The sequence below is a fragment of the Amphiura filiformis genome, unplaced genomic scaffold (assembly GCF_039555335.1).
Source record: "Amphiura filiformis unplaced genomic scaffold, Afil_fr2py scaffold_126, whole genome shotgun sequence".
NCBI classification, from domain to species: Eukaryota; Metazoa; Echinodermata; class Ophiuroidea; order Amphilepidida; family Amphiuridae; genus Amphiura; species Amphiura filiformis.
Window position 1 is genome coordinate 61,512 of NW_027305590.1, and position 23,139 is coordinate 84,650.

The 23,139-nt window shown below is 36.6% G+C and overlaps 1 protein-coding gene across 1 annotated transcript in view; it reads left to right on the plus strand.

Moving 5' to 3' along the window:
• The window catches only part of LOC140145069 (gamma-aminobutyric acid type B receptor subunit 1-like), a gene marked incomplete at its 5' end in the record, with an annotated part of 50,765 nt that extends 29,579 nt beyond the window's left edge, over positions 1 to 21,186 (plus strand). The window contains 11 exons of the mRNA XM_072166855.1: positions 2,158 to 2,223; positions 7,087 to 7,275; positions 8,102 to 8,347; positions 8,939 to 9,008; positions 10,444 to 10,524; positions 11,244 to 11,394; positions 11,997 to 12,123; positions 15,398 to 15,505; positions 16,619 to 16,738; positions 17,988 to 18,130; positions 20,910 to 21,186. Coding sequence (XP_072022956.1) covers positions 2,158 to 2,223; positions 7,087 to 7,275; positions 8,102 to 8,347; positions 8,939 to 9,008; positions 10,444 to 10,524; positions 11,244 to 11,394; positions 11,997 to 12,123; positions 15,398 to 15,505; positions 16,619 to 16,738; positions 17,988 to 18,130; positions 20,910 to 21,186 — 1,578 coding nt within the window. The remainder of the gene's footprint in view (positions 1 to 2,157; positions 2,224 to 7,086; positions 7,276 to 8,101; positions 8,348 to 8,938; positions 9,009 to 10,443; positions 10,525 to 11,243; positions 11,395 to 11,996; positions 12,124 to 15,397; positions 15,506 to 16,618; positions 16,739 to 17,987; positions 18,131 to 20,909) is intronic.
• Between the last annotated feature and the right edge of the window lie 1,953 nt (positions 21,187 to 23,139).

Genomic DNA, 23,139 nt, shown 5'->3' on the forward strand with positions numbered 1-23,139 from the left:
AAGAAGCGAAAATGTATTTTGCAAAAGAGGCATCATTGGGATTGGAACCCATGACCTCAGTATTATCATGGAGGTATATAAATAAATGGAGAATGATCGCCAGAATTCTAATCTCTTAAGTGGAGATTATCCGATTACCTCTATTCAATGAGTCACCAAACTTGAATGACTAGCCACTTCAGCCAAGCTATTGATCTCCACGATGGTTATGAGACTCTACCATGGTTCATTGATCGTCACTCCCAAAATTTCCTCATAGGAATTGACCCTACATTGACCCGTACCGGAAGGCTTGTAAAAGAGACTGTATAATGACGTCAGCTAGTCAATTAGCTGTTCAAAGTCGCCAGTTTTGATAGCTTATAGTTTCAATGTATGATTGTGCGAAAACCCGATGAAATTTGGATGTTCTGTTCTCAAGTTATGAAACTGTTTTCAACACTAGTTGTGCCGTAACTTGACAAATATACTTAGTTTTCATGTTCATATATTAAGCTTTTAAGGGGTCTGAGGGAGTTCAAATATAGTGCAAATGAAAGCAAAACGTTTTTACCTTCCGATTGTGAAAAAAATTATGTTGGGCCAATTTGGGCCAATTGAGTTAAAGCGAGTAAAATTTACCGGAAGTACTTCGAATTCAGCTAAAATCTTTTCATCATCATTAAACTTCTCATTTTATAATAAATAATTATCAGTATTTAGGCCTAAATGATTATTAATATAATTAATTAGGGGCCATCATTTTCTTTGGAGGGGGGTTCCAAATAGGCCTATACCGGGGGTCATAACTTTTGGAAAGAAAAATAGGGGTCATAGCCTAATTTAATTTTTCAAGAATCATGACCAAAATGTAGGGGGTCACACTATGACCACAGATATAGGCCTACAGATAGGGTGTTTATTTTATTCAAAAAGACTGATTTCAATGCAATTTTTTGGCGAAAATGACATTTTGATATTAAATTTTCTGAAACATGAGCACTTTCCAATAAACATTATAAGTAACTGCATTTAGCACCCCAGTGAAATAAATGACCAGTGAAACAGACTTAACAATGTAATCAGCTTAACATAATCAATATCCCCTGAAATTGCCTATTCAACAATAATTGGTCATAACCAACGTAGTACAAAAGATGCTTGGCTAGATCATTCTCCATTTATTTATATACCTCCATGGTATTATTAATCGGTTTACTAGACCAGCGAATAATGGGATGTCAGTGAGGCGATTTGAATTGTCACTACATTCTGCAGAATAGATCGTCAATCAATATTAATATTATTATTCACCGTCAAGTATCCTATACGCCGTAGAAGTGACGTCATAATAGGATTAACTCCCATAACAATAGATGAATACAATTTTTGAATAGACCGCCCTGCACTAAAAGCAGATTGAACTAATCAACTGTGTATGTCAGCAAACACAGATTGAATACAATACCGCTCTTTTCAAAGATACTTATCTTACAGGTGCGAGTGATCAGCCTTTCTTTGACTTTCTATGGTTCAATGCATCGGTACCGCGTGAACGTTGTAGCGCAGGACGGTATAGTCAAAATTGTATTCATCTATTGCTATGGTAGTTAATCCGATTAACTACGTCACTTCTACGGCGTATAGACGAATCCAATTTCACGCATTCATACACCTCAATAGCAGCCATAGCCGCGACGGGGACCCAGCTGTCTCACCTAAAATGTGAAATGATGCGGCCTTGAAGGGTATTTTAAACTGCATTCTATCACCTGTGTTACACGTTGACAAAAGAATGATGACAGTTTACAACACAAAAGAATCTAACATCGAATTTTAAGCGGGTTTAATCCACCCAATTGGGCACTCACAGCACCTGTTTGGTGCATGCGGGGACCCGATAATGGCCGACCAAATCCTGACCATGACTTGGCTCGTTGGATTCGTCTATACTGCTGCCCGCAATTGTATGACACAATACTAACAAATGTGAGCGACTACAATGTCAATTATAGTGCTTTTTATTGCAAGTCTTGTATGCATACGTAGTTTAAACAAATAAACGAAAAACGAATAAATATGAGATCCTTATCGTACAATATTGACAAGTATCGTTAAATATATTAAGAATATAAAATTATACTAATCATATCAATAAATAATTCTTATTTTATACAGCGAAAGGACGGTCGTGTCATCGTTGCTAGTGCTTACGAAGAAGGCATTAAAATGATATTTTGTGAGGTGAGTTTATTAAGGGATGGGGTATGAACGTTTGGACAGTATTTATTGTGGGACATTAGAGCACATCAGACATATCGAATTGCATTCTGAATACGAAGAATGTCATTCTGATATCAAATAATTTTGATTTTTTGAAATTCGCAATTTAATACACATTTTATGGAAAATGATTACAAATTGATATTTTTGATATTTAACAGTACTTGAAATAAATTTAATGAAATAGTCTTAAAGTGTATGTAGGTGGGATGAAAATTTTGACCTTTCGTATTGAAGATATGGATTTTTTTCCCAAAACACCAACAGAAATTAGGTCTTTTTGGGAACAAAATCCATATCTTCAATATGAAAGGTCAAAATTTTCAATTGATCGTCGGCTTTTCCTCCCAGCTACATACACTTTAAGAATATATCATTAGATTTATAAAATTTATTTCGAGGACTGTTATTTATGTAAAATGTGAAAAATGTAAAATTTTAATAATTTGTCATAAAATTTGTATTATATCGTGAATTTCAAAAAATGAAAATTATTTGATATCAGAAAGGCAATTCGATATGTCTCATGTGCTCTAATGTCCCACAAAAAATACTAAATTATGTCCTATAGATAAATAACAACCCAAAATATGGACGGAGTCCTATGAAACAAAGTTTTGTTAATAGGCAAGGACCATGCAGGGATGAGTTAGAAATGTCGATCACGCTTATCACATGTTCTTATAAACATCAATGTTATTATACCCACTTCCGGTTTCGTTACAGCAGCGGCGGCGGACCGATTTTGAAAGTGGGGGGGGGGGGGAGGGGGTCAGTCAGGGTGACCACGAAGCGGCCACCGCGTTGCGCTTACGCGACGCAGGGGGTGTCTGAGGGGGGATGTGCCCCCCCTCAGAAGTGAGAAACTTTGCAAAATTAAAGCCCAATTGAAGCCATTTCGTGGACTATTTTGGTAATATTATTGTGTACAATTTGAGTTTGAAAAAGCCGAAAATTGGTGAAATGAAGCTATTAAAGCCATTCGTGGACAAGTTCTCACTGTTATGAACTGTATAAATTGTTACTGAAAACATTAAGTGTCGGGTGTCCAAAGCAGAAACAAAAAGGGCGAAAGCGGTGGGGGGGGGGGGGGCCTGGGGATGTGTCTCCCTCAGAAGTGAGAAACTTTTGCAAACAGAAGGGCCAATTGAAGCCATTTGGTGGACCATTCTGGCACTATTATTGTGTACAATTTTAGTTTGAAAAATCAAAAAATGGGTTAAATGAAGGCCCAATTGAAGCCATTCGTGGACAAGTTTTCACTATTATTGTATAAATTATTGCTTTTAGTGTTGGGTGTCCAAACCAGGAGGGAAATGGCGAATTTCTTTATCCATACTACTTGTGTATTAACCCATGGGAGTTGGAAAATTTTGCAAAATGAAGGTCCAATTGAAGCCATTTGGTGCAGCATTTTTACACTTTCTTTGAGCATGTTAAGAGTCTAGAATAGAGATTTGATTATTTATGTTCACCAGACATGTTACACACAGCACATTATGGGTTTGATTAAAGTGTGTGTGGGGGTGTGTGTGTGGGGGGGAGGCCCACTTGGTCGAAAAAGTGGAGGGCCATTGGCCCCCTTGTCCCCAGGTTCAGCCGCCGATGCGTTACAGACAGGGAGGAAGCGGATCAGCTATATGACACGAAACTTCATCGATGTTTTGGTTTGTTCCCTATTAACTGGAGCTCGTTATAAGGACGGTCACGTGTAGTTTAGTCTATAGCGCTATAGCAGGTACATCCCAGGAAAAAACTGCAATTAATTTCCTACCAGAATCAAACTTGGCACATATGTTACCTGTGATAATACAAACACAATAAGCCCAGGGGCCACCCCGATTTTTTCCTTAAATCCAAGATGGCGCCCCAAATCACCAAGTGTACAAGAAATCATTATGAAAACTTGTTTTGGCATCTTTATGTGAAGCAAATGCCTCAATTTTCGACTAAAACGTATCCAGATATAAACATAATGCACAAACTTATTAATTTTAGTCAATGTTTTATCACTTGACATTGAAATATTCAAAATGGCTGCCATTGGAACTATACATGTTAAAATCATTATTTTGGCACCACTTGCAACCTTAAATGTATAAGCAAAATAAACAAACTGATTAATTTCAGCCAATGTCTCATAACTTGACTTTGAAATATTCAAAATGGCTGCCATTTGCACTGTACAGGATAAAAATTATTTAAAAACACGTTTTGACATCTTTATATGGTGCAAATGGCACCATTTTCGCCTTAAATGTACAAGAAAAATATACAAACTAATATATTCAAAATGGCTGCCATTTGCACTGTACATGTTAAAATTTTAGTAAAAAACATGTTTTGACATCTTTATGTGACGCAAATGGCACCATGTTCACCTAAAATGTACAAGCAAAATACACAATCTGAATACAGTCAATGTCTCACCACTTGACCTTTAAATATTCAAAATGGCTGGCATTTCCACTTTACATGTTAAAAATCACTGTGTAGACAGGGTTATAGGCCTCAATAGAATGTCTTTGTGTTTTTAAGGTAAATTGTCCCAACTCTACAACGTTTTGAGATTTATTGGAAAACTCTTAATAAAGAATGTATTATTGTTAAGTATTTATATATAGAGTTGTCTCTTCTCAAGTTCGCTACCAAATATAACGCTGATAAGCAAATAGAAATGATGGCAATGACCAGACACCGATTAATTAAACAAGTATTTGCAGGACAATGATATCACCAAATTAACAGACAGAGTGATTCAGCAACAAAGTGAGTGATTTGTGCATTATTAGCAAGGTAATGCATTAAGTCTTCAAATGAAGATGTCTAAAGGTCCGTTTATACTACCACCTCATTTGCGATGCGTTGCTTTGCGATGCTGATATATCGATTAGTTTTTGCCGCAACTCAACGCAACTCGTCGCATTTCAAATGTATTTATTAACTTTATTGCGATATCGCAATGCAGCAATTTGCAATACGATGCAGTGTGGCAACGCACCGCATCGCAAAGCAACGCATCGCAAATCGAATACATTGTATATGCTGAAACTTTAACCAAAGATCTACTATGCCATATTTGGTAACACGGGCTACGAGGGGGGGGTGCAACCCCCTAATTTTCAATTATAAACGTCATTTACCGTTATATGTGGTACCAATGTATAGCTATGGGTCTCTACTATCCAGTGATACCAAATAAGTACAAACATGCCCCACATAATGTCGTTATTGCGTCATAATGTGAGCGCCCATGTAAATTTAGGAAAATCCTGGCTATGTGCAAAATTGATTGGTAGGCTAACATGGAATTTTTCACCAAGTTTTCTCCTAAATATAAAATGAAATGACTATTTCAACCTAACTAACAAGTAAAAAGTCAGCAGCTTTTGGATTTTTTTTACAAGAGGGAAATGAAAATCATGGATTTTACTGTAGAGAACCAATGGTAGGCCTCACTACTAAAATGAGCACAAAGGATGGATCTACGATTAGCTTAGGTAGTTTGGGCGTAATACACGCGTTTTATATGACGGATAAAAAAGCTTAGGGTGTCCCCTTCTTAGTTCTATGGTTAATGTAAATTGGGGTGATTCGAAGCGAGCGATATTTAGTATATATGGCGAGTGGAAGATCGCTCACTAGAAATTGAGTTTGGGCGAGCGGTGGCGAGCGAGATCAGAGCGAGATCGCTCGCCTCAAACGGCAAGGCCTGTTGCTGGGCATGCATACAGAAACAAAAATGAGCCAAGCTGATCATTTGGATACCAAAGTATGGAAACAGAAAACCTGGTAGAACTCTTACATACTTGGATGTATTCGAACTGGACACTGGATTGGATGATATGGATTTAGGAATGGTCATGCAAGACAGAAGGATATGGCGTGCTGTTGTAATTCGAGGACACGACCTTTAAAGCAAACTTTGTTCGTCGCTGTGCACAAACATAACAACAGATTTCACATGGACTAAACCTTGTTCGGTTTGCGCAAACAATGACAAACACAACAACAGATTTCTCATGCAGTAAACCTTGATCGCTTTCCACAAACAATGACAAACATAACATATGGACTAAACCTTGTTCGGTTTGCACAAACAATGACAAACATAACAACAGATTTCTCATGCAGTAAACCTTGTTCGGTTTGCACAAACAATGACAAACACAACAACAGATCTCTCATGCAGTAAGCCTTGATCGCTTTCCACAAACAATGACAAACATAACATATGGACTAAACCTTGTTCGGTTTGCACAAACAATGACAAACATAACAACAGATTTTTCATGCAGTAAACCTTGTTCGGTTTGCACAAAAAATGACAAACACAACAACAGATTTCTCATGCACTAAACCTTGTTCAGTTTGCACAAACAATGACAAAAACAACAACAGAATTCTAATGCAGTAAACCTTGTTCGGTTTGCACAAACAATGACAAATGTAACAACAGATTTCTCATGCAGTAAACCTTGTTCGGTTTGCGCAAACAATGACAAACACAACAACAGATTTCTCATGCAGTAAACCTTGATCGGCTTGCACAAACAATGACAAACACAACAGGTTTCTCATGCATTAAACCTTGGACGGTTTGCACTAACAATGAAATGCGTAACAACATATTTCATATAGACTAAACCTTGTTCGCTTTTCACAAACAATGACAAACATAACAACAGATTTCACATGGAGTAAACCTTGATCCTTGTATAAAATAAGAGCATATTTCATATGACCCTTGTTCGTCGTTTTGTCCAAAAATATAACAACGCCGTGTTTTGCTTAGACATGTCATATTTTGTGTTTTATTTGAAGGCATACAAGCTAGGCATGTATGGACCACGTTATGTGTGGATGATTGAGAGTTGGAATAGTGACCATTGGTGGCGGAATACCAATGGTATAAACTGCACAGAAGATGAAATGGTCGCAGTAACAGAATATTATGTGGGCACTGTGTTTCTTGATGTCAGGCCTGACGATACTGTGACAATATCTGGCTTGGTAAGTCATATTTCTATATTAAAGCCCAATCGGCATTGTAACTTCCGGTTTTTGAGAGCAGTTTTGGGACACTTTGACCTCTGACATATCGGAAAAATTGTTGTAATTATTATTAAATTATTTATGTTATCATTAAAAAATTTTAAATAATTAATTTATAAAATAAAAATTTTTCTTGGTTTGTTTTCATTCTTGTAAAACATTTTAAATTATATTTCGTACGCACAAAAACCAATTTTCAGAATTTTCCCAATAGGTCAGAGGTCAAAGTGTGCCAAAACTGCAAAAACTGTCCCACAATGCATTGCAAACTTCCAACGCCATTTTGGTTTATTGACCAGTATGATACATGGCATATCGTCGCTGGGAAGGAACAAACGCATTTGAAGCATTTGACCTTTGAAACAGGGGCGTACCGGGGCCAACGAGCCAAGGGGGATGGGGGAGGGGCAAAATTGCAAATCGTCCACTGGCCAGTGGATGATTTTAGATTAAAGCACGCAAACATTTACAATTTTAGTGCTAACATTGGCCAAAATTAGGAAAATTGTGGCCTTAAACCGGGCAGCAGGATATGCACATCACAACTTTAACTAACTTGTATCCCAGTATTCCGAGCCAGGGGGCTGGATGATCAGCTCAGTACGCTTCCGCATTTAAAATAGTCCTATGTAAAAGTGTGCCCAGTATTCCACACTCGCAATATTGAACATAGATTCTGTAAGTGGTATATGAATGAATATTTCGGATAAATTTATCGTTCATCATAATAATATTATTTGTCATAAAACAATTAGCCGAGTAAAATTTTCCATTTTCTTATTAGACGTCCAATGAATACAGGAATGTGTTTGCCGAATTCACCAATCACAAGCCCATTGAGGCGGAGGATTTTGCACCGTTTGGATACGATGCATTGTGGGCCGTAGCACTTGCTTTACATCAAGTCGACATGGACGTAAAACAAAATAGTTCTTTACCAAATATAACCGAGTTTGATTATGAAAATAAATTGGGACTTCGTCAAAGAATATTTGATAAGCTTTCAACATTGCAATTCGAAGGAATAACCGTGAGTAAACATTACAAAATATAAAGTGATATAATGTGGCGGTAGAAATATACACAAGAACATTTATAAATTTGCATGACCGTATTTGGAATCAGCATGAAAAATTCATTAAAATGAGTATAAACATGCAGAGTTTTGGTTCAGTTGTTCCATATTTATACCGAAATAGTAGAACCCTCAAATTTTGATATGGTGGAGTAAAACTTTGTGCAAATATTCTTCACGAAGATACAATTTTGTCCGAGGTCATTTCAAGGTCACGGCTGGACTTTGTGGTCTTTTTAGACCGCCGAATATCTAATCTTTGCATCATGAAAGTTGAAATTGAAAGATTGGTCTTACTGAAGATCACACATTAACTAAATCATACAGCTAAGGAAATATTATGTAAAATAATACTAGTCAGAATTATCTACTCTATCAACGATTGCCAAATGGAGACGACCTATGACACAAATTATATTTTATTATATAAAGAATGTATTACAATTCTTGTTGTTCTAAGATGCTACAAATACAAACATAACTTGCCAATTACGAGCTGATCAAACTATACTTTTTTTTTGTTGTTGTTGTGTTTTTACATCACAGGGCCCAGTTTCTTTTGACTCAAGAGGCAATCGTCTGGGAATAGCCAAGTTTGAACAGTTGATTCCAAGTGGTAAATCCATTGTCAACAACAACAACAACAACAACAATAAGAACATAATAATAATAAGCCTAAGGGGCTATCATTTTCTTTGGAAGGGGTGTCCCAAATATACGAGGGGGGGGGGGGAGTGTCATACATTTTTGGAAAGAAAAATAAGGGGTGTCAAAAACTCTTTGGTGACCAAAATGTAGGGAGTCATAGTGTGTTTATTTTATTTAAAAAGACTGATTTCAAAACAATTTTAGCCTGTTTAGGGGGTAAGGTGTATCGGTGGTGGTGGTGGCGGTGGGCGGGGAGTCATAGAATTTTGTGGCCGAAATAGGTGGGGTCGCAATTTTATTGACGCTGACTTTTCGTAAATTTAGGATTCCCCTTCCGAAGAAAATAACAGCCCTATAGTGACTAATGAAAAAGAATGATGATGATGATGATGATGATGATGATGATGATGGTGATGGTGATGGTGATGCTGGATGATGATGATGGTGATGGTGATGATGATGGTGATGGTGATGGTGATGGTGAAGGTGATGATGATGATGATGATTATGATAATAATAGTGATGATGATGTGATCATTTTATTCAATTTTCTAACAAAAATTATATTCAATTGTAGACCCGAACAATACCAACAGTTATCACACTAATGTACACATAATATTTTTTCACTTTTTTAACACAGATTTTCGTTCCTATATGTGACCGTACACCACGAATGAGCCGTAAATGTCCTCAATTGTATTCTGAGTTACAGTGTAAAATGGGCATGAAGGTCATATTCATAGGTATTTCAATTTGGTGCTACGTGTATCTCATTAAATGAGGTACACGTAGCACCAAATTGAGGTACCTATGAATACGACCTTCATGCCCATTTTACACTGTAACTCAGAATACAATTGAGGACATTTACGGCTCATTCGTGGTGTACGGTCACATATATCAAATTATTCATCTTTTTCTGCTTTTTTATAGTATATAATTTTTATTCTATAAACTGTACATTTGTGTGCAAATTGGGGGCGCTATTTACATATATTTTAAATTTAAATTAGCCAAATAATATGACTTATTCCTTACATTTCATGATAAAAAGTTTTTTGAAAATTTCCTTGCCATTTGTTAGTCTTTTTCTGATGTTCTAATCTAATACAAGTGCCTACCCTTTGTAAGGATGCAAACAAGATAAATAGCGCCATCATTGTTCAACTTTACTTTAAAAACTGTGATGATGATGATGATCGATTATGAGATGATATTGTTGATTAATATTATTATTATAATTATTATGTCGACGACGACGATGGAAACGATGACAAGAACTACGATGATGATAAGTTATTGCTTCATCAAGTATTGTTAAACAATTAAGAAATACACTTTAAGTTTGAATTATTATTATCATACATTTATTAATAAAATAGTACTTTAATACCTCACAGAAGATGACGAAGTGGATGTGGCAATATATTACCCATCAGGGCAACTAGTCTGGAATAATTCTACCAAGTTTCAATTCAAAGGTAAATTCGAACATCCTGCCTATACGAAAATAAGAAATTTATTCGTCGCCAGGAAGAAGTAGAAGAGAGCTTAGTAACTTAGCTTGACAACTTAGTAACTTATATGGCTTAAATATGTATGATACTTGAACTGATATTTACTTTTTAAACTAAGGTGTGTCAGAAAGGCTATAATGTCAGATAAAAGGGGTCACCTTTTAATATTTAGCTGCCGCCGGTTTTGAAATAACCTCACGGAAATAATTTAGTTTGTACAATTATAGCTACGACGCTTCTGACTGGCCTTATAAATACAGACACGTCAAGTCAAGCGTTATTTGCGTTTTCATTAACTACGATTGGAAATTTGAGATTAATTTTGGAGGCAAGTTGCATGTTTAGTTTAGAATCAGTCGCTCAAAAATAAAGCGAAGAACCTCCTTATAATTGACAAAGAATTATAAAACGTTATTTATCCAAGATACTACCGTAATCTATAGAGTGCTGAGTAGAACATAAAATATCTTGCAATACCGGTATGTTCAGCGACACTCACCCTTTTTCAGTTTTCATAGAAGACCTCGTTGATCGTAAGTGCGCAACTAACCAAGCGACGAACGATTGGCTTTTGATCAATGAGGTAGCGCACTTTCCCCAATGCAACAAAAGGCTCTCTACCTCATTGGCTAGAAACAAGTCGCTCATCGCTCGTCGCTCACTTTATTCTGTATTCTTACAAGGTGGTACCATTCCTCGTGATGGCCCGTTACTATTACATCAACATGTTGGCATTGGAGATGGCGTCTTCTCCACGTTTATTTCACTCGCTATTATTGGAATGATACTGACAGTTGTGTTTCTGGGTTTCAATTTAATGCACAGACGGAAAAGGTATGATTTTAATTAATTAATTAATTAATTAATTAATTAATTAATTAATTAATTAATTAATTAATTAATTTATTTATTATCTAATTAATTAATTTGTTTGTTTGTTTGTTTGTTTATTTATTTATTTACTTACTACAATTAATTAATTAATATTAATTAATTAATTAATTTATTTATTTATTTATTTATTTATTTATTTATTTATTTATTTATTTATTTATTTATTTATTTATTTATTTATTTATTTATTTATTTATTTCCAGGTGTAATGTGACACCGCCTCTTACCGTTGCGGTCTGAGTTCGAATCAGGCGAATCATTATAGTCGTGATCTCCTAATTAAATTATAAACCACACCCCTTTGTATTATATGACTACAGAGAACGACGTTAAGGCGAATTGCTTACTGGTCATATAGGGATGGTTTATAATGAATCGTTATTCGGCACTACGTAAAATCACCACGAATTATGCATTATGTAAAATCACGACGAATCGTCGGATAATATATATGAATTCAGCAGTTTACCGACTGTTACAAGATGATCATGATCATATAAAATATATTTTTATTTCTATAAATTTATTAATTTCTTGTACAGATTGATAAAGCTTTCCTGCCCAGCAATGAATAATGTGATTGGAGTGGGTTGCTTCATATGCCATCTATCCGTAATCCCGTCAGGTCTAAATGGCTCTGAAGTGCGAGCACTTCCAGGATTATGCATGGTACGATACCTAATATTATATTCTAAATCATCACCATGTTTATAAAAGGTATAGAGCATTGGTCCTCGTCCATTGCACGAAATATGAAACAGAGAATTATAAATGATTTCATTTGAACAAAACCAAAATGTAACTCACGATTGACGGTTTCGCCTATCATGGTCGGTAGGCATCATCAGAATGATGGTTGTTGATCCTTACTTCCGGTTGGACGAATCCCGGCCGACGAGGGTGTTTTATCAGCCAGGAGAGGATCATACACGTGACTAAGGAAGCCAATCGAATCTTCAGAAAGCATGGTATAGCGACAGCCATGAAACCGAACACCACTCTCCGTAAAATGCTAGTGCATCCTAAAGACAAAGTTGACCCACTCAGTACCACCGATTGCGTATACGAGATCCCATGCACTAACTGTAAACACTCCTACGTGGGGGAGACGGGCCGCAAATTTGAAACTAGACTGAATGAGCACCAAAAAGAAAAGGCTAGGGTGTCAAAGACCAAAACCAACTATACCCGACAATATCGCAAGCAATCAGCGAGTGAACAGTCTAAGTCCGCCATTGCGGACCATGCGGTCCAGCAAAACCATGTCATCAATTGGGACAATGCTAAGATCTTGTGCAAAGAGTGCGATGCAAATACAAGAAGAATCAAAGAATCCATTTGGATCAGGAGAAGAGGCCCGAACGTCATGAACAGAGACGAGGGGGCCCACTTCCTTAGTCACGTGCATGATCCTCTCCTGGCTGATAAAACACCCTCGTCGGCCGGGATTCGTCCAACCGGAAGTAAGGATCAACAACCATCATTTATAATGTTTACCAACAAACCTGATGAATCTATTTAGTGATGAAACAGAGAAGTATTATAAATATCTTCCTAATGTACAGTAGAACTAAGCATAGCATAGCATGGCGCCAATGAGAACCTTGTGAGTAATAATTTAGCTATTTAAATTATATGTTTGCGTGGTTCATCACCTGATCACTTAGTGGTCTTGGTACGGCCATAATGGAGGCACCTATGGGTCACAAGAGTGGTTTATACATTCCGTTTTATGAAATAGCCCAAGCTTACTGGTTTTATGGCTGACATTTGACACTAATCAAATTCTAATCAACCGATATTTAATCAATTCTCCAAGGGCGTTTTAAGGTGTGTATATTTGAATGTAATACCACTCACTGACCATTTGAAAGGTCAACTGAGTTCAACGAATAGCCGATATCGTCTCGTAACGTTGAATGATCAGCATTGCCAATACTCCATACCAATCTCACCCAATATCCGTTAATTAAGTTTCTCGTGGATGTTGCGCCTTTCCAGTTGAAATCCATACACCCCGTATCGAAGATATGACCTTAATCTCCCATAGAGTATGATTTTCAAAACTAACGGGTTTGGGCCTACCTAAATCGGTGACTCCATTTCAAATCACACCCATGGGTGAGAAATTATGGCCATATCTTCCATAGGGTGTGTGTATTTCAGCTGTAATAGCCTATTTTTCATTCCATCGATTTTAGAAGATTTCTCGTTTCCAATTCTCATGGCGCTAAGAATTGCGTAATTAGATAGGTGACATTTCAGTGTTTAGAGCGGCATTCAATTGCTCCTCTTTGGGATTATTTTTTTATTTTACAGAAATGGACACTTTCTTAACTGCACTATCTGCGATTAGGTGAATCAGAAAATTGAAAACAAATCATCAAAAATATGATTCTGTCATTTTTGTAAGCGAATGCATGTGCTAACATAATACCGAACATAGTAGGCTACAATACGTGTAAATTATCCAATTTTGGTCAGTGTTCTGGGGAGTTTGTCTATACTAACAAAGGACACCGAAATTAAAGGCGCTTCATAATCATCAACATATTCGTTTTATTTTGTTTTGACAATTATTTGATATGAAAAAAACAAAAAACAAAACAAGAAAAAAACAAAGAAAAAAAACCAATGGCAATTACATTGACGTATCCTCCACTTTTACAAATTTATGTTAATAAAAATTTTTACCACTTTCTCTGAGATCACTGATACAGACTTTAAATAACAAACGTTGATTTAATCTGTAAATGTCAGACTGTGCATATGTGACCTGCTACCACGAAATGAGCTTAAAGTCGCAATTTGGTAGTTTTGAGACATTCCTGACTGAGTTGATGATCTTTGTTTGCCGCGCACCTGTTCAAGCTTAGTATGTCCTTCGTGAATGGCCCTTTGCGCCCCATTCACTAAAGACATACAGATATGCTACTGGCTTGAACAGGTGTATGTGAAACAAAGAACACCAACGCAGTATCCAGGGCGTCTCGAAACTACCAACTTGCGACTTTACGCTCATTTCGTGGTAGCATGTCTCATACCCGGGGTCTCATATTACCTGTATTTACATTGGATGTTTAAAAATGTACTACACAAGTTCGTTAATCCAATGGTTAAAGTTCCTGTGACAACGACCTTTATAAAAGGGTCGTGATCATCATCCCCCACTTAGGCTACTCCAAAAACGTTGAGATTTTGATATATACCACTGAAACCAAGGACCACATAATGTTTGTGTGAGTAACCTTCTTGCAGACTCGGTCGTTTGACAAAGACATCATTCAATTTGTATTCATGGCTGCCGATAGCCAGAAATTACAAAACTTTGGTTTAAAGCCATTATTATAACATTTGCTGAGGAGAACACCCGCAGTCAAATGGTTTTTTAAATTCTTGTTTTTACACGATTGTAATGTACTTTAGTCAATAAAGATACTCTGCAAAAATCAAGACTTTAGGTGCTGTAGTTTTGTCAAAATCCGAGATTTTGAATAAAACGGTGGAACCGGCGTTTTATTATTACGATGGAAATATTAGTCGATCGTGCTCCACGGGAGTAACATGCATGAGCGCTAGTTAAGTAGTAAATTCCAATGTTCTATGCTTTACCTCACTTTACTTGTTCGGCTCAAAATTAAAAGGGGACATATCTGACAGTAAAAGCTAACATTTTATGCAAAAATAAATACTAATCTATTTTTTACAGAAATGTTATAATATGGCTTTAAGGGGCATTGTTGGTAAATACATGCAGTTATGCGTAACTCGCAAATTCAAGGTCCGAATCAAATGAAATTTTGGTAATAAGCTTTGTTCGTAGATATCTGTTGAACCATACCCTAAAAAGAGGATGCTAGAATCACAGAATGTCACATTTTCATTTTTCCCCTACATGACACAGACTTACCACACTCATAGTCATAATGATTTTCCTTCGTAGATCAAGACGTGGATATTGTGCATAGGGTTTACATTGGCTTTTGGTGGACTGTTTCTTAAGACATGGAGAGTACATTTAATATTTCAAAACAAAACAAAGAGAATGCGGGTAAGTTAAGTAGACTATAATAATTATAATAACGTTGAAGGGCACATAGGTAAAGAAACATGACCGAAATTAAGGTACATTTTACATTTTAGAATTGCCATTTTTGGTTTCCTGCGGTGTGATTTAACCCATCAGCCCAATTTGTATAATTTTCTGTCTGTTTTAATTAGTACTTCATTCACGTAGTTGATGCACGGGAGTTGATGGTGGGTTGTTTAGGTTTCTTGCAAATGGAGACGAAATTATACTTTATAATCAAATCTTAAAGTGTCTAAAAATAGAGCAAATAAGTTGCAAACTCAATTTAAACATCTTCAAAATTGACCTATAATCATACAAAAGTGGTGGTACGATAGCCTTATTGGCGGAGCTGTTGGTATGTTAACGATTGAAGCTTGCCGCTTGTTCTAGATTGTGATCGTCCACCACAAACCAGCTTTATTTAAAGTCGACCCCGATCAATTTTGTTTTATTTCGTGTTTATAAAATATATATCATAAGCTTTAAAATATTATCATTTGACTTCAAACGATATCCAGGAGTGGGGTTATGGTTTGTTGAACTTTGCTCCTTCAATAAAATGGTACCTTATTTCGGTTCTACATGTGTCTCTTTTCCACATTGCTGGTAATAAATATCAGTCATAATTTCAAATCATCCCGAAGTCAACGAGGTTCAGGAATGTCCTCTCATTGATAATTGTTGGTTATACATACCTAGACAAAATACAATGCTTTGTAACCCACCACTTGAACAGGATGGATTTAGCCAAAGCAAACAAAGACTAGAGCTATTTAAGAATTCTATATACATAGAAAGAAGCATATTATTCTCTTCAACAATAGAATAATTGGGTGTTTAAAAGGTGTTTGACTGGCACTAGCAAAATGAGATACATGTAGCACCAACTTCAGGTACGACCTTCATGCACATTTTACACTGTAACTCAGAATACAATTTGCCGACTTAAAGGCTGGTTTGTGGTGGACGGTCACACGTGGTTGCACTACAATAAGTGCATTCACAAGAAGATATTCTGAAGATAAAAAACAATAAAGTTGTGCTTTTCTAGAATATTTTTTTACTAAAATATCGGTTGTCATTTGTTTTTAGATATTCAATTCGCATCTCTTTGTCATTCTGGGAGCCTTAGTTGCGTTTGACACAGTAATACTAACGTTTTGGACGACATTAGATCCATTACAAAGAAGAGCAGTGCAGTTACATGATGTGGTAAGCTGTGGTAGTTACTTACAATTACTAATAAACGTAAAACAATTAACAAGACACTGTTAACACACTCATCTTCAATGCGGACACGAATACATCATGTAGTCATTGAGAAAAGTAATTTTAATGCATTAAACAAACAGATTGATCTAGTGCGTCTTAGGCAGCCTGTGTTTTATACATCATGATGTAATGTAGTAAACAAATTCAGTCCAAACAGACCTTTCACTGTTATGTTCCGAAAGATATTTCAACATGCATGAGACGTTTGGGATAAGTGCACAATGTTCTTCTTAGCAAGAACATATCAAGTATTGGCAAAAATTTCAAAATACAGCAACCATTATGGACGTAGATGATTACCAAAATACAGCAATCATTATGGACGTACCAGACAACGAACTATAATAGAGGGCAGGCTATTCGATGTTTTCAGTGAGGATACTCGTGAGGACGAAACCTCACTGTTTTTATTTGGTCTCTATATCGGGCAGTAGTTGAGAAACCGATACTGCTTAAAATATCGGGATTTACGCAGGCGACTCTTAGACGTTGCAAACTGTCAGATAAAAGAGCTTACAAATTAAGATCACGGACAGTATCTACTATGGGTATCTACATTCCAAGCGGAAACACGTTTCAGAAACATATCACCTGCTTGCAGCAATCGTTGAAACCTAAATATGCAATTCTAGGCGATCTGTAAGCGTGAGCCTAAATAACTATGAACTTGGGACACCACAACAAATGTTTAAAGCGGTGTTAGACCTATTATAATGATACAATAACTACCTATAATGGCTTTCACTATAATGTTTACTTCTTGAGATATTAAGGGGGTACTACACCCCTGCCCAATTTGGGGCCTATTTTTGCATTTTTCTCAAAAATTATAGCGCATTGGTGACAAGTAAGATATGTATATTATAGGGGCAAGGACTACAACTACTGCACTGGAAATTTTATTTCAACACAGACAACAGTTGTGGACTTACAGTCAAAAATGAGGGAAAACCAATATTTGATCAATAAATCAATAACTACTTGCCTAGAGTTGCTGAATTTTCATTGCAGACGTTGTAGTCCTTGCCCCTATAATATACACATCTTACTTGTCACGAATGCCCTAGCATTTTTGAGAAAAATGCACAAATGGGCACAAAATTGGCAAGGGGTGTAGTACCCCCTTAACGAATTGATCAAAATTCTGTTTTCAACTAATGGATGACTACAAGCATTCACTTATTTACAGGTTAATGTTGAAGAAGACACAATTACATCTCGTACGGTATATGAATGTCAAACGACGTACAATAAGTATTTATGGGTTACAATTATATTTGTATGGAAAGGATTGCAGCTCGTATATGGCGCTAAATTAGCCTGGGAAACTAGGTGAGTGCATAGAATGTGATACGGAACACGTAAGGGAGCGATCGTTATTTATGGCAGGGGGGGAATGGGTAAATTTAGGGGAACACGAAATTTTTCTGTGGTCTTGAGGGGGGAACCTGAAATTTTTAGTTGAACCAGGAGGGGGATTGTTAAATTTTAAATCGAGAAAATTGGGAAAACAAGGGGGAACGCGAAAATTTTGAGCGGACGCGAGGGGGGAACGCGAAAATTTTTTGCCAAAACACCCATTCCCCCCCCCCCCCTGCCGTAAATAACGATCGGTCCCTAAAGTACAGAAAAATGTTTTGTCTATAATTATCCAGCCAGCCAAAGGTCAATAATTCGGGCAATAAATCATAACATGTCCACAGAATGTCTTGATATTATCCAATTATAATTAAAGACTAAGATAAAAAGACTAAATCGTGTCTGATGTCACTGTCAATCAAATTCCCTACGAATATTGATTGGCCAATAGCGCGTAAAAGGAAGGCCGATTTATCTGGTGCCGATCGGAGAAAAGGAATAGCAGAAAATGGCGAAAAATTACGTACTTTTACAAGGCAAAAAGCAACACTCTTGGATTTCCTTGTCATTGATAATCATAATAATACATACCTTTAAAAATCTTCAGCAAATGACTTAATCCGCAACTTTCGAGAAATTTTCCAACCTCCATGTCAGACTATGTCGTATCCATCTTTCGCACGTGAGTCGCAGAACGATAATGGCAACTTTTTACCCCACTTGGGGCATATCCCGCGGTCAACAATTCACATTTACACCGCGCGGGGTAGATCGGGATTTTTTTACTCGACATCCATTTGTAAAATATTACCGTTGTGTTGTGTGTCACGATTTTGTATATTTAACCCAACTTGGGGTCAAAACTTGCACAACGTTTTACCCCATTCGAGGTACCCCACATCACGGTGTAAAAAATTAAGAGTGTTTAAACCGATATTGATATGTTATCAAACTGTTTAAACTAAAACCAAAAACATAATGCATTATCATTTTGGTGTTTGCTGAATAGTATCCATAAGCAAAACACTTTGACAGTTGTTTAATGCAACGAAATAGCAATGGCGAAAAATGACGTTGCACGAACTGCTGTCACCCGTCAATTCTGCCGCATTATGTCGTAAGACGTCACGATCTTGCCTAAAACGCCTCTTCGCAAGCTGATTTTTGGACGGCATTTTCCACACACAAATGAATAGGCAATCTTCCCGTTCGCATTCGCGCCAAAAAAAATCTAAATTTAGTCACTTCTTCTTGTCTATACTAGGTCAAATTGGATTATATTACATATCGGACTCTACTTGTTCTATTTGGATACTTTGATTTGCTTCATAACACGACAAACATAACAATTTTCTGCATTTATAATGCGGTTTTTTTTGTCATTTTGGAACGTCATTTTTTGCTACCAACCGCAACGTAATCGCCTTACGGTAATTCCACGATTGACCAATTCACAATGGATTTCACCCTCTGGAGGGCATACTAACCGATTTTCGACTAATGTAGCTTGCCGTTGGCGTTCCCGTATCACGTTTCACGTAAATTTCGCAATCTCTCTATTAACTTTAATTGCGCGCGAAGAGTTTGCAAATTTGCACAAAAATGTTACTAATTTGTTAATAATCAAGGTAATTTTTGGCCTTAAACAATCTGAACGGTCTCGTAATGATTATTTTGGTTGCAATGCGCGCGATAATTTTGACTTTCACCGTTTGCGGGAGGCACTGCATCGATCGATTTAAGCATACATATGAGCCGATTCAGCCCCATCCCCCTCTAGACTTCTCCGTAGTCCACTTGCCAATTGTGCCTACTCTGGCTATTACAGTTAAGCTTAAAACTCTGATTCAATTATTTGTGCACAATTGATAGATTTTCACATCTGATCTTTTTAGTCACCGCACTCCCTCTGTTTGTTAGCTTCCCAAGTGGACTACTGACTCTGACTTGCGGTTAACATTTTTAACACGGGACTCTATGGAGAGTTAGGCCAATTTCTGGCCCAACTAAAATTGGTCATGATGTAATGCATCTTTAAATGAATCTGGCTTGTGATTGGTCGCCCAGATCTCGTTATTGTTTAAATCCTCCCGACACGTACCATTACCATTAACTATACATGGTACACAACTATCTATGGAATACGGCTCTTTTGTGCTGGCGCGAAAGTTGGTGGATGAACGTACGCATCTAGCGCGTATTGTACCACCATGCTTAGTCTTGTGGTTAGATTTGATTCATAAACAAGTATGATTGACAGTGTGTTTTAGAGAACGAAGTCCTGGGGTAAAGTTCTGCTTAAAAGTGAAAGTCCATAGTCGATTTTTAACTCGGATAATAACCTGGCAGATTCTAAAATTAGAATTGTTCAGTATTGAAGTACCATTATAGTTATGCCATTATGATATGTTACATATACTTTAATTTTACTGTCACAAATATGATTATATAAACTTTTTCATAACCATTTTATACTAGTATTTTGATGTAATAAATATCAGTATAATTTTGAGTTCAACTGAATGCGTTCATCATGATTAATAACATATTTTTATTTATCAAAAATCGACTATGGCATAGTCTACCTCCCCCTCCCTTATGGTGCCCGGGTCATGTATCCTTTACACCTAGCTACGCCCATGAGCCTTGAACTGATGTAGATGAAGATGATGAAAAAAAAGTAACGTTAATTTAATAATATGCTGTGTACTACATGTACAGATTTTTCATTTACATTTCTTCACTTTTACAGAAAAGTTAGCGTACCCGAATTAAATGACAGCAAATATATTGGCTTGGCTATCTACAACGTGGCTATTCCTACAGCCATTGTGGGTCCATTAGCCAATTTTCTTGGTGGAATGCCAGCATTATCGTATATACTCAACTCCAGCTGTATTATATTTTGTACTACAGTCACGTCGTGTTTAATATTTCTTCCAAAGGTAAATCGGGTGATTCTACATGGGAAGCGGGATGTAGAAGGCATTCATGGGATGCATTTTAATGTGATCTCCTGGCCACTGTAGTTTGATGTGATCATTTATTAATGTTTTTAACATTACATAATTTTCAATTCTAGACCTTTACAATACCAACTCCTATCACACTGATATACACATATGTGACCCCTCGGCACAACTGAGCCCTGAAGTCGCCAATCATCATTTTTGAGATATTCAACCAAAATATTCTGCTTGAAATTAGCTTTAAATGATGTATATCATGTCTATAGTGCTTGACATTTAAGTAGTGAAAAATCAATAAAACAGTCAATAAATCCTTTGTTTCCTATTGTTTATTGTTAAGTTCGATGGAGCATATCTCAATAGTGGCACTGGCGACATCCGGGCTCAGTTGTGCCGAGTGGTCACATATATCTTTTAGCTATTTTTAACTTAGATATTCTTTTCTTTATCTATTTGTTATCTTTATCAATTTTTCCATCTTTTTCTGCCTTTTGTGGTATTATTTATTCTATAAACTGTATATTTGTGTCTAAATTGAGGGCGCTATTTACATATAGTTTTAATTTTTTAAAAATAGTTTGAAAAGTCCTTGCTATATTATACTATTATTTCTATGATATTTTAATGCCATTCTATAAGTCTCTACCCCTTGGAAAGATGCAAACAAGATTTGAGATAAATAGCGCCATCAGTTTTCAACTTAAACTTACAAAATGAATACAGTTCTACATGCAAACAAACGACCGTGTCGCGTCATGAGCACACTATATACAGGCACACCGCGTTATATGAGCGCCCTACATGCATAGGCACTGTAATGCACTTACAAGAAAAGCACTCATTACGCGATCATTTCTCGGATGCGATTCTGAGTGCCGTGTAGACTCCCCGGGGTTATTTGGTAAGATAACATTTAGGTACAATGAAGAGTACCCCATGAATCAATTCTAGGCCCACTGCATGCTGACCATACACACAGAGCATGACATTACATTATAATCTAAACCTAGTTGAAAGTTTTATTTCAGGTAATTAGAGTATTAACAGCCGATCCTAACGATACCAATCTTCAAATCAACACTATTGCCAATGAAAGCCTCAGTCGAACGCCGAACTCAAATAGAGTCGCACCTCTAGCTAATGGAAATCCAACTAATCGTGATCAAGCGTCTAGCAGCGATAGAGCAGGTGTAAAGCAGCTCTTAAAAGAGGTATGTATTAGATAACAAGAAAAGGAAAGTTCGTCTTGAAGTTGACAGAAAATTGAGGTTTTGCTCCTTTCTTTTTTTCGGATAATTCAAATTTTGTAGTTGTCAGCGAAAATCTGTAAACTTTGCGGCGGCCTGTGAGTTGGCATCGTGTACTATAAATCACCAAATCTATTTTTATTATTTTTGGTCTTCACACCTGCTCATTAACATGATTTTGATTTTGATTTTGTATACAGAAAGACGAACAGATATCCCAACTTAAGAAAATCAATGAAGAGCTACGTCAAACTATCCAACAGCATGGACACATGGGGAATTTATAATTGAAAGGATATAACACCTTTTTGTTTTTTACTCTGTACGTGTAATTATTTTAATATTTTTCACAAACCTCAAAATCCATTGGTTGATTAATTCAATGTGCTCCCAGCTGGAGCTACGTAATTTTAGCGTAATATGCAAAAAGGAGCCGATTTCAAAAATAGTGATGACTTTTCTAACTTCAATTGCGGATTGTGGCTGGGATTCCATTGAACTCTGCTCTCAACCTGGAAACATATACGAGCTATGCGAGAATAGTACAACATGAAAAAGGAGCCGATTTCAATACCAAAATCAGTGATGACCTTTCTAATCTGTGGTTTATGGCTGAGATGATGACCTAACTTGTGCTACAGGTTTGTACAACACGTTCATACGTGAGGAGAGTGCAATATGAAAAGAAGCCGATTTCAATACCAAAATCAGTAAATGACTTTTCTAACTTGTGGTTTATGTCTGGGATGAATTTGACTTCACCTGT